The sequence below is a fragment of the Olea europaea genome, unplaced genomic scaffold (genome assembly GCF_002742605.1).
Source record: "Olea europaea var. sylvestris unplaced genomic scaffold, O_europaea_v1 scaffold1126, whole genome shotgun sequence".
NCBI lineage: Eukaryota > Viridiplantae > Streptophyta > Magnoliopsida > Lamiales > Oleaceae > Olea > Olea europaea.
Genome location: NW_019228637.1, coordinates 267,410 through 279,458, shown reverse-complemented (window position 1 = coordinate 279,458; position 12,049 = coordinate 267,410). Strand labels below are relative to the sequence as shown.

Below are 12,049 nucleotides of genomic sequence, written 5' to 3'. Positions count from 1 at the left end.
AATTGATATGAAGGCTAGTTTAAAAATTAAATAATCCCAACCAAGTATTCATTGTATTTATAGATGGATTACTAGAATTTGAAAGTAACAGAAAGATACAATTGGATAAGAATATGATTTCTACAACTGTGAACTGAAATACATGAGGAAGTCTATTTAGATATTCTAATATGATATAATCTTGAGTCCTTGATCTCCTTCTCATCATTTGAATTCAAACTCTGTGAGTTATCTTCAATAACAGAAATGGATATATGTCTAACAACAATCATCTTTTGTCAAAATTCAAGCGTGGGATCTAAAAAATGGTTTTTAAAAATAAATGAATATGATGATGTCAAATAGGATGTTGCCAACCAATATTGTCAATCAATGTAGTACACATGGTATGATTCTCGTAGAAAATTGCCACCCAAAATGCCACTCGTGCTAGGTCAAGATGCTGGCTCGGCCTTCTTTTTTTTTTTCTTATTATGAGGAAAAAAAAAAAACCACACATATTAAAGCCCAAATGTACCTCAGACATAGAGAGCTTCATTTCAGCACTTGCTAGCTGCTGCTTTCTAGAAAACTTAAAATTTCTCGCTATCATAATTCTGACTTAATGGAAAACTAATAAGGCAGTTGAAATTAAATTTTAAGGAAGTTTTGATATAAAAAAAAATAAAATAAAATAAAAATTAGCAACAGATAAAACCTTTTATCAAAGTTTTATCAAAACATAAACTAGCTCATACTCATGACGTGAGCTATAAGTAAAAACTCTTTAGAGGCTCATGTAACGCAAAGAAGGAAACGACTAAAAACCCAGAAATTTTCTTTCTTCGAGTTTTGAGTTCAACTCGTCTATTGAAGGAATCTTTCCACCGGCTTTCACAATCCTGCACCACCACGTTTTAATCTCGTCCTGCAACAGAATAGGCATGAAGATTAAGTATAATGCTGAATTTTTTTGTAGCAGTTCACTGAATTACAGAGAAATGAAAGATAAAGAGAGAGTAATAGCAAATATGTGTCAAAATTACGACATCAGTGACTTGCATATGGAATATATGGTGCAAAGCTTTAAGCAATTCTACTTGCGCAAAATAAGTGGAAATCATATTCTGTTTAATGCAAAAAAAGCCAAAACAATGGCCTCCCAAGGTGTCCAAAAGTATTACATATAACCGAGGTACAAATATGTGACAAGTTCTATAGATCAGTATATTGATAGTGCTCGAATAAGAATTAAGCAAACATTATTACCTAAGCTTATTTTGTTTCAAATTAAAATTAACACAAATTTTCTTTACTCGAGTAGAGTCTGTAAAATTTGAGGTTTTTAAATTTTGAAGTCGCACCTATAGTTACAAGTAAAATTGATGTAAGCATGACACACTCACTTTTCGAGTGCAAGTAGCAACTCGGAAATAATAATCATGCATCAGACTTAGACAAGCCATAAAAGTGAGAAATTTAAGGATACACATACCTCCGAGAAATCATGGTTGGAGACATATTGGCTCTCAACAGAATATTTGACGCCTTCAACATTGGCAAAGATAGAAGTCTTGGAACTCCTTCCTGAATTCTCTCTTTGTGCTCCTGTTGATTCACAGAAAATACAAATGAAGAGTGACTAACGAATTCACAAAGGTCAGAAATGCTAAATTTAACAGTAAAAGACAGACCTTCTGTTCATTTGACTCAATCCCAAAACTTAAAGCTAACAAAAATTACATACCTGTTATGCAAGCAACATAGTAACCTGTTCCCCCAAGTTCTGTTGCCCGACTTTCCTCTTTGTCCAACCTGTCGGTCCACTTTCCAAGCCGCAAACGCAGAAAAAAACCATTTAATTTCGACTGAGAGAGAAGGGAGTTCATCCATCTGGATATAGATAAAGAATGATCATTTATCGATAAGCAGAAAGGTGAAGGATTAGAATCTGACGGCAACAATTCGAAAGTACAACAAACAGATTTTTGTCACTAGTTTGGCAATCATCTATCTCTCTCTCTCTCTCTCTCTCTCTCTCTCTCTCTCTCTCTAGGATAATTGAATATAGTTAAATCATTTGTACACCTCCAACATAGTATGCAGTTGTGTGAGAGGTTGAATTTCGGAATGCAATGAGTGCTACGTAAGAGGATTAATCAACTGGAACAAGTAAACGAAACAAGTTCAGAAGAATCTAATGGCAGTCTGGCTACCTGAGAATATCTACACGAGACAGACGCAGTTTCCTTATGGCATGAAACACCTCTACAGGTGCAGCTTCATTTTGTGAACTCAATACTTTGCACAAAGGAAGACTTAGATCATCTTTAATATTGTTCTCCAAATTTGATGCAATCCTATTTTTTACTTCATAAATTCTTTTTCCCAATAACTCATTTGCACCCGATGTCGGATTACTTGGAGTGTAATCTGGAAGTTTTCTGAAGCTTTGAACCTTTTGGTCAATAGCCAATTGGGAATTCTCTTCCTCTCTTCCCAGATAGCTCGAATGTTTTTCATTGCCAGAACAGAACATAAGATGACGAGAACTATAATTAATGAAAGACGCACTCTCTTTCGATGGGCAGTGGCCACTTGAGGAAGCCAGGGGGCATGTATTAGCCCAATGGTCGAGTTGAGAACATCTTATGCACAAACAATCAGATTCTTCAACTCCGTCAACTAAACTGATTTTCCTTATGAGATCCTTCCGCTCGATTTCTGTTACATCTGGGCATTCAAGCAAACCGTGGCCAATTTTACCGCAAAAGTAACACATTGTAGATGTGCACGCTGAAGATTTTGTCTTATATGCTGGTATAATGTGCCTCAAAGCATCCAATCTTCTTGCAAACACAGTGGCCATTGCCTCTGAACTTTCAAATTTTGGGGGAGTTAGTATGGGATTCAGTTTGTTTATGGACTTGTTACTGGCAGCCATCTCACTATTGGCAGCAAAAGTCTTCATCTCAGAACTTTCCTGATCAATCGGAAAAGCAGCACCAACTTCAGTGTTTGGGGGAGGTAGTATAGGATCCAGGTCGATTACAGACTTGTTACTGACAGATGTCTCACCATTGGCAGCAAAATTCTTCATTTCAGAACTTTCCTGATCAATCGGAAAAGAAGCACCAACTTGAGTGTTAGGATTGACCCTCACGCTATCTGGGGAACCATCCAGGACTTGGTCTGTACTCCGGTTGCAGTTTTCTAACTCGGGAGGTTTAACTAAAAGACGGGTAATCCACAAACTAGCAAGAGGACTACTTTTGTGAGGCATTGTACTTGTTGCCTTTCCTTCCCAAGGGAAGTTAAGACTTGTGTTCTCCGCAGTGCTATCCACATGTTTGCATAGAGAGCCTGATGAGCTTATCCCATCTTTCTCTCTCTCAATTACCAAGTCATTTGAAGTTTTGTTCCCTTCTGCATTGGTCTCACAAGCAAAATCTACAGAGAGAATCCACGGTTCACTTGAGAAGCCCACAGAATTTCTTGATATAGGTAGATTCACTTCTTCATTTGGTAAGGCAATCTGCTTGAAAGAGCTATCCTTGTGGCATGATCTTGGACGATTCTCAAGGAATGTTTCTTCAGCCGCCGTACAGCCTTTAGATTCTCCTATTGAATAATTCTCATTTAAAAATCCAGAGTCTGGAATCCTTGTGTTTGAACAATACAAAGACTGAAACATAGCTAGAAACCCTATATTTTGGCTTTTGGAATCATGAGTTTTGTCAAGCGTGATTGTTTGCGGATGATCAAAATCATTGGAATGAGAAAGTGCAAGAGCACGAGAAGGAGACGCTTCTTTATTTAAGTCTTGGACGCCCTTTACCATGTTTGCTATCCAATTCATGAAAGAGCTATCTTGATTGACAATGGATGTTGAAGCATGAATTCCTTGATTTTGTTTTTTCATTCTTTTGTTTTCAACAATCAACTCTCGACACTTTGAACGCTTTATACCTTTTGAAAATAATCCAGCGCTGTTACAACTTTCCGCACTCGTATGGCTGTCTTCCATGTCATTGGTGGATCTTGCATTGTCATCTCCATCAGATAATGCTTTTTCTTTGCCTTTTTCCCAATACATTTGAATCCTGAGATTTGTTGAAGTTTTTTCAACTGAAAGAGAATTGTGACTCGGTAGTATCTCTTTACTTGACGTGTGAGTGTCTTTTGCAGTTGGATGGTACAAGTCATTTTCAGCAGTGCACTCCAGCTTCACCAAAGGAGGGGCTCCGAATAAATCCAGCATCTTTACACTATTCATACTCACTTCTCCAGTAGCTGATCTTACTTCATTGTCCAGTTCCTGCATGGATTGTATATTTGGTGTAGAACCAAGAAGAGCCTCAGAGAGTTTTGCTGGACAAGGTTCAGAACCAATAGCAACACCTAATTGCATAATTTCACTGCCACTAGCAATATTTTCAATTTTACCATTCTGACTGCTGCATGTTTCTCTAATAATATTACCAGCATACTGCCTGGTGATTGGCATGTCAAATTTACAGTCAGCGTTTCCATGCACTACTACATCTTGTTCTGCAGAAAACACGGAAGTTAAATAAGAGCTTTTGTCCCTAATTATAATTACTAATTTTCCATCTCGGTGGAAGCTTTTAAGACCATATATGAATGAAAAAATAATATTCATAGAGACCACCGAATCTCCCCAGTACATTTTCTTGAACTCATGTCTCAGTTAAATGAGTGTGAAATATAAGCAAAATGTACCTGCGGTTTTAATGCTGCCTTCAATGCTGTTTGTAATTTCGACAATGTGTGGACTACACAAACTCTCTCTATTTTCCTTAAGATGTCCCTCTTCTTGATTAGCATCTGTAAAGCCACCTCCCTTCATTTCATCATTGGTTTCTGTTAAATAACAGTCAATATATTTTCTGTGAGTACTTTAGTCCAAATAAACTAAAAAGAAAAAAGGAAAATGAAAGACTGGTAGAGGGAAGATCAACGAAATGGCATTTGGACAACATTAAAATGAAATATACTCTGTAATGGGGAAATATAGACGAAACCAACTCAATACCTTCACAGCGTCCACAATTTGCATTCAACAAAGGGATTGGACTGCTTCTAAGAGGGCTAGCTGAAGTCACTTTATCATCAACTTTGCTATCCACATTTAGAAATGTTTGAGGAACAGTTGACCTTCCCACACTTATAACTCTGCCATCTTCTGGTCCCCAGGATCTGATGATTTGGGATGGAGAAGGAACCTTATTGCTCGATTCCACATTCCATAAAAGGAAAGGATTTTTATCTGCCAAGTTGGAATCTGCACATTTCAGACTCAAACCTTTATGTGGTAACCAAACTAATTCGGATAGGGGATCAGATGCTGCAAATGCCATGTCCCCTATTAAGTTTGCATTTACACCTGCACCTGAACTACTGTTCATCTTCGACCGAATGTGGTAGCTGGTAGAACCCAGAGCAAGTCCTAAATCAACATCTTCATCATTCGTATCCATTATCAACAATGCGTCATTTTTGGCCATAAACACTGAAGTTAAACAAATATATCGGGATAAGCCATTTATGTAGCCTTGATACCCCGGAAATTGCCCCCAAAAAAACCATAAAATCAAATTAGTATTTACGAGGAACAGATTTTCACATAGCTAGAGACAATATTTTATAAATCCATCACTAATACAATATACAAAAATGCATAGAGAAGAATCAAATATATGAGACGTATCAGTAAGCTATGTGAAAATCTGTTCCTGATAAAATATTGTCTACTAGTAGAAGTCACCTAGACAAGATATCGTGACTTCTTCTCTTCAAAGTTCTACAATTTCTTTATGCAGGATGCAAATAAAATCACCTTGCCTCAAAATCATCTAGTCAATAAACACAGTCCCTCTTATTTGTGATTGCCTATTTAGCCTTGGCAACTAAAAATGTGATTCTTTTTTTTTTCCCATCATATAAAAAATCTATGCCTTTCACCTCTCGTATCGATTCAAATATGCTTTCCATAATGGTTTAAAAATCATGACTTCTTTTGGATACAAATTTATAAATGGTTTATATATTAGGTCAATGTAAAACATTAATTTCAACCTCGCTTTCATAACTCCAACTTTTATCATCCACGCATTTCGTGAGACCCTATACTATTCCTCTTCATAAATCAAATGTGAATTTGCCAAATGGAGGCCAACACTGGAGATCCTTCTCTTTAACCTTTCAAACTTTCAGAAAAGGATGTGATTTGTAAACATCTACAACCAACTTGTGGCACGTGAATGGTGGAAGCAAATAACAAACATGGATTTTCCTTTTCTCTTTTACTTCCCACATTCTGAATAAAATTAATGGAAATATCATAAGAGGGAGAATGTCTTACACAGAGAATTGATTTCATATACCATCAAGATTAGTGCTGATATTTCAGCACAGTTCTATTACCATCAATGGGTGGCTCCAGAATTCGCATGGGCACTGACATCCCAAGAATATAGTCTTATGGCTCTTCATTATCTCTCAGATATTTAGTATTTCTCTTATTTATTACATCTTATCTACTGTTTATGGAGAATATTTCTCCCTGAGAAATGGAAAAACAACCTCAGGGAACCTCGTCGAGACAGTTTTCATCTCCTCAGCCACCCTCAGGCGCCTGGGCTGTATGAGGTAACCAGGGTCTTCATCTACATTAGTTATTTGGACATTCTGTATCTGTTAGTTTCTACTAAAATAGCATGATGAAACATATAAGGATATCCATAGAAAAATGGCGACAAAATGAAGAGCTCAGAAGCTTAAATAAGGACATAGGTTATGAAATTTTACATGTCAAGAAATTATATATATATATTTTTATTTAGCATAACAAAGCTATTTTGAATTATTAAAATGCAAAAATAATCAAGACCTGCTCATGCACACCATATCAAAGAACTTGAAGGATGTAAATTAGCAAGTCAAGACAAACTTTGAGAGTTGAATCTCAAATTCAACTACAATTAATGAGCTTAGCCTGAAAGATTGAGATAGAGGCACGAGATGGGATGGGATTTCGGGAGGGTACTTAAACCATGGAAGGCATTAAATGATATTTCTCTTATTATATGGCGGTAGTACCCGCAGGTCCCACTAACATCAACATAGTTCTGACCAAATAGAGCACAGAGCTTTTTCTATTAGTCGATATCGTATGATTATTTACGAAAATTCCAATTTTATGACCTCGACTCAACTGCCAAGTACTTAACAAAAGACACATGGCTTCCAGGCAATTTGTATTCTAATTTCCAAGCCAAAGAGGATCTACATTGCAAGTAGCCACATGAGATTAGTTTCCGACTCTCTGTTAGAGGAAGTGGCCAATCACAAACAACAAGTTTAGCCAGCAGCAAAAAGTGCACATCAAGTAGAGAAAGATTGTTCTAATTTTATCAATCCAGACAGCTGAAATTTACTACAAATTCAGATGAATCCAACAATTCCACAATAGAGACGCATCATAATAAATATAGCCAACAGATCCAATTATCATAAGCAAAAGGAAATCCCAATTACACACAAAAAATAAAAAAACCCTATCTTTTAATTTCTTTCAGAGAAATTACAGAAGTAAAAATCTTAACTATTACAACACAGCCAGAATATCCAAAAATACAAATGATACACACTTTTATTTTTCCTTGTTTTGGCATTCCCAACATTTGAAATCCGAAGTTAAATGTATTTTTCATGTTTAGGCAAATAAAAATCAGATCTCTTTCCATATAATTACATTTCTTGCAAGAAAGTAGGTCAATAATATCAATAAAAAATACCATTCCAAAAAGAGATAAACTGTTTAAAGATAAAACAAAATCAAGAAAGTTCCACATACCTTCTTACTCCTTAAACCCATTGCAGTTTAAGCACACCAGTTTTCATCTCTCTCTAAACGTCAAGAAAATACCAAGAAACACGGAGAAATAACCCACAAAGATTCAATAATCTAAAAGACTATGAAAAAACTGGAAAGCTCTTCAAAAGTCTGCACACATGGTGACAATTGCATGCACAAGTGGTTGAGAGGGCACCACGTGGACGTCGGCATGCCAGCCACTGCTACCCCAAATATCTGTATGTATTATTATTGCTAATTTACACACAAAAATTAGCTCAAAAGATTACCTTTTTACAGTTGCTATGAGTCTGTCTTTTGTGGGTTCAGGTTTATGAATATGCTGCCATTTAAAGGCCACACTTTTAAATTTTTCTTTACCTTTGTCATATCCAGATTTGGATTAGAGGGCTATGAAGAAATTATTTCTTAATCTATTTGATTCTCTAAATGACTCGATGATGAAAAGAAATAAGCTCGTACAGAAAAAAATGTATAGAAAGCAGATGTCAATACTACATTTGTTGATTTAAACGTTTTTTTTTTTTTTTATCTCATATCCAATAAAATTTTGCAAGCTAACAATTTATCAAAAAAATTGTCAAATATTTTTTTATATGTAGCAGGATTGCGATCAAAATATCTTGAATCTTTCTCATTGTGCGTGAAAGGTTAGTAGACTATTTTAAGGGTTTTGTTATCTTCCCATGAATATAGGAACAAAGTTAGGAATAGTGAGTTTCAATGATATTTTAAATAAATTAAAATGACTACCAATAAATGGATTTTTCAATAAATAAAAGTTGATAGGAGTTGTTTGACAAATTTTTAAATAAAAAATTTAGCGAATTTTGACCAAAGTTGATAATAAGTACGATTAAAAAGTTTGATAAAAATTATGGGTTCATAAAATATGTGACTAAAATTAAAAATTGACAAGTTCAAAATTGATAAATTTACCAAGTTTATCAAACAAGCATGTAATTTCCAATTCTAGGATATTTTACTAATTTTAAGTTACTCAGAGTAGGACAAAAATGTCAGCGATATATCCTATCCACAATGTTATGGTGATCGAATTTTTTTGACATAATAGCTGATCGACACTCACAATGAGAAGGGGCCTACTTCTTTTTTGGACTTTTTAATTCACGGAGGACTCACCCATGTGTGAGAGAATGTTAACTATTATGTCACAAAAAAATTCGAGCAAAGTAGTCCAATTCATATCCTATATTTTTCGTTGGACAAACCTGGTTTCAAGGATATAGAAGTTGAGAAAATAGGAAAATTTCTTGATTATCTCTGGAAATGAGGTTTCCTATAGGGTGAACATATTCTAACCACGGTTTTTTGTTAAATGCATTACATTTTAACTGTAATTAAGGATGTCAATTTTTTCTAATTTTTATATTTACGTCCTTAACTTTTTTTTTATCATATTCTTATCTTTAACCTTTAATTAATTAGTATGAGAAAATATTTTTTAGAACTTTTGTATTTTGTTGTTTATCTTTCTTATATAAAAATATAATAGGTAAATTATTATTTTTTTAATTCTCTCATAATGAATTTTTTCAACCGTCATCAAGGATAAAATGTTCTAATTAATAAAAGGTTGAAGAAAAAACACGATGAAAATGTTATAGGACATAAATGCAAAAATTAGAAAAAGTTGGATAATTTCACTGCAATTAAAAAGTGATGTAATTAAGAAAAAAATAAAAAATTGGGGTATTAATTTCATATAATTTGTGTTATTTTATTTCTAGGTTACTCGAGGTCGACCAAAAATTGCTAATGAAATCCCTCAATTTGTCAAAATGGCAGAAGATGGGTCTCTATGTTCTCATCTTATTCATATCATTTTCCTTTAGGTTAATGGAAAATCACTTTTTTTATGTAACTAAAATTGTTCAAATTCTTGATTATTAGTACCATTATATTCAAAAGTCATGTAACTCCCCCATTTTTATTTTTATTTTTATTCATCGTGATTGACCTGAGAATTGTTGGCGACGTATCTCAATTTGTAAGATAAATTAATGAAAACACCTTTTTCTACAAATAATATGATTCAAAATGCAAGATTATCTTGAAACATTATTCTCTTCCATATTTCAATTACTTTTAAATTACTCAATATTCACCAAATGTTACCATCACAACATATCCTTCAATTTGTCAAATTGCTGGACATGGGTCCTAATGTTTTTCATATAATTCACATCATTCTCCTTAGGGTTAGAGCAATGGTCCAATCCTACATTAAATTCATCCACCAAATTGATTGTTTTGACCTATCCAAACAGTATCATATGCTAGATTTTTGGCTTGCATCTAACATCCATATTGAAGTTGAGGGTCTCTATCAAGCTTGCTTATCTATAAATAGGGACAAGTCGTTAGACATGAGCCATTCATTCTTTAAAGGGGTAACAACTTGGTTCCTTAATCATAAAGACTCTAATAAGCTTTGTGCTTGTTACAGTACTCTAATATCAACTTTTTATTAATGATGTTTAAAGTCTTGACTTGACGAGATTTTTATGAGAAATAATTGAACTCATTGAATCGAATTGAAATATAATTGAGCCAAATTGGGAGAATTTTTATTCGAGATTACTTAATTTCAAATTTTACTTCTTTCAAATCAAATCAAACCCTTGGTACAATTCATTTTATTCCGACTAATTTTGCCCACCATCAAGAAGTAACCTAATATAAGTAATTGAATAGAAATTGCTTATAGTGATTAGGCCTCTTCCTTTGCATGTGTATTAGTTGCAGCATTTGGGGTAGGAATTTGGAGAGTGAAGAAATATTAGGCAACTTAACATGGTGCACTTTCTTGCATGCATCTAACTTAGATGGTTCATTCTTTAGTGCAAATGACATCGATTGACGGATACAATTACACATAAATCAAAAAAAAAATTCTTCTTTTTTAACCACCTATTCTTCGAAAAAAAAATATTATTCCATCCACTAAAATTTAAAATAATGAGGACCAAATGAAGGCTAAAACTTCTCTGACATCTAGAGACTCAAGAGTCATCAAAGTATGAATTCAAGTCATATTTTATTTATTATTTAGTGCTACATCAAGCCATAATAAGAAAATATTTTAGTGCAATGTTTGCCAAGATACTATAGTGTACCATTTCATAAAATAAAAAAAATAAAAAAATAAAAAAAATGTCTTTCTTCCAAAAATAAAATGTATACAAATACAAAAAGGTTAATGGCACAAAAATCCCTACGTTTGACACTTACAGTAAAAAATGTCAATACATTTCATTTTTTTTTATTTTTTATTTACATTTTCGTCCTTATTTCAACATTTCATTGCAAAAAACGTTATTTTCACCATTTTTAATGTAAAATGATCAAAACACCCTCCTATTTAAATAAAAAAAATAAAAGAATAAATTGTAATCTTATTTCTAAATATTTTAAAAAGTGCAAGTGAGTCCAAATAATTATTATAAGGCGAAATAGCACAAAATGTCCCTACTTTTGGCCTGTTGTATGCAAAACATTCCTACGTTTCAAATTGGTGAAAAAGTCATTTTTTGCAATGAAACGTAGAAAAAATGATAAAAATGCACAATAATAATAATAATAATAATAATAATAATAATAATAATAATAATAATAATAATAATAAACGTATAAACGTTTTTCCGCAAGAAGTGTCAAACGTAGGAACGCTTTGTGCTATTAGGCATTATTAAAATTGAAACCATCGCCCAAACCACCGAACTTCCATACCATTTTCGAATACCATCGCCCAAACTCCGACAGTACCATTTGTTTCAGAGAAACTCATGTCATTTCCAACACATTAGTCGACTATATTTATCGGGGCACCTGTCTTCTTGATTTTAAAGCATCAACAAATGGTTCATTAATCTGGCAGTTCAACAGTTTGAGCGATAGATGGTCGGAGTTTTTTCACTTCTAAGGTTGCAGTCACATTTGGAAAAAAATAGAGGAGAGAGAGTTTTTTTTTTTTTTTTGGTTATTTTTGAATATTTTAATGAGGCCTAATAACACAAAACGTCCCTACGTTTGACACTTCTTGTAAAAAATGTCCCTATGTTTCAATTTTTTTAATACTTTCATCCATATTTTCACATTTCATTGCAAAAAATTCATTTTCACCAATTTGAAATATAGGGATATTTT

The 12,049-nt window shown here is 33.7% G+C and overlaps 1 protein-coding gene across 6 annotated transcripts; it reads right to left on the bottom strand.

Annotated features, from left to right (window-relative positions):
- Positions 1-329: 329 nt before the first annotated feature.
- LOC111373401 lies at positions 330-8,279 on the bottom strand. 6 transcript variants are annotated; one of them, XM_022995934.1, is made up of 8 exons: positions 7,859-8,279; positions 6,365-6,668; positions 5,036-5,554; positions 4,723-4,863; positions 2,196-4,530; positions 1,727-1,872; positions 1,475-1,587; positions 330-907 (listed from the first exon to the last, which is right to left on the bottom strand). In XM_022995934.1, the coding sequence occupies exons 2-8, from the start codon at positions 6,387-6,389 to the stop codon at positions 800-802; spliced, it is 3,387 nt and encodes a 1,128-aa protein (XP_022851702.1). In that variant the 5' UTR covers positions 6,390-6,668; positions 7,859-8,279; the 3' UTR covers positions 330-799. The 6 variants fall into 6 exon arrangements, with proteins under 6 accessions (XP_022851702.1, XP_022851704.1, XP_022851703.1 ...); XM_022995936.1 differs by having other exon boundaries at positions 5,036-5,512; XM_022995935.1 differs by having other exon boundaries at positions 5,036-5,512; positions 6,427-6,668.
- Between the last annotated feature and the right edge of the window lie 3,770 nt (positions 8,280-12,049).

Coding starts and splice junctions, on each gene's coding strand:
- LOC111373401 (XM_022995934.1), bottom strand. CDS start 6,389: ATGGTATATGAAATCAATTCTCTGT. Junction 4,864..5,035: donor AAATTGTGGACGCTGTGAAG/GTATTGAGTTGG, acceptor GTTATTTAACAG/AAACCAATGATGAAATGAAG. Junction 908..1,474: donor CCAACCATGATTTCTCGGAG/GTATGTGTATCC, acceptor ATTCTGTTGCAG/GACGAGATTAAAACGTGGTG.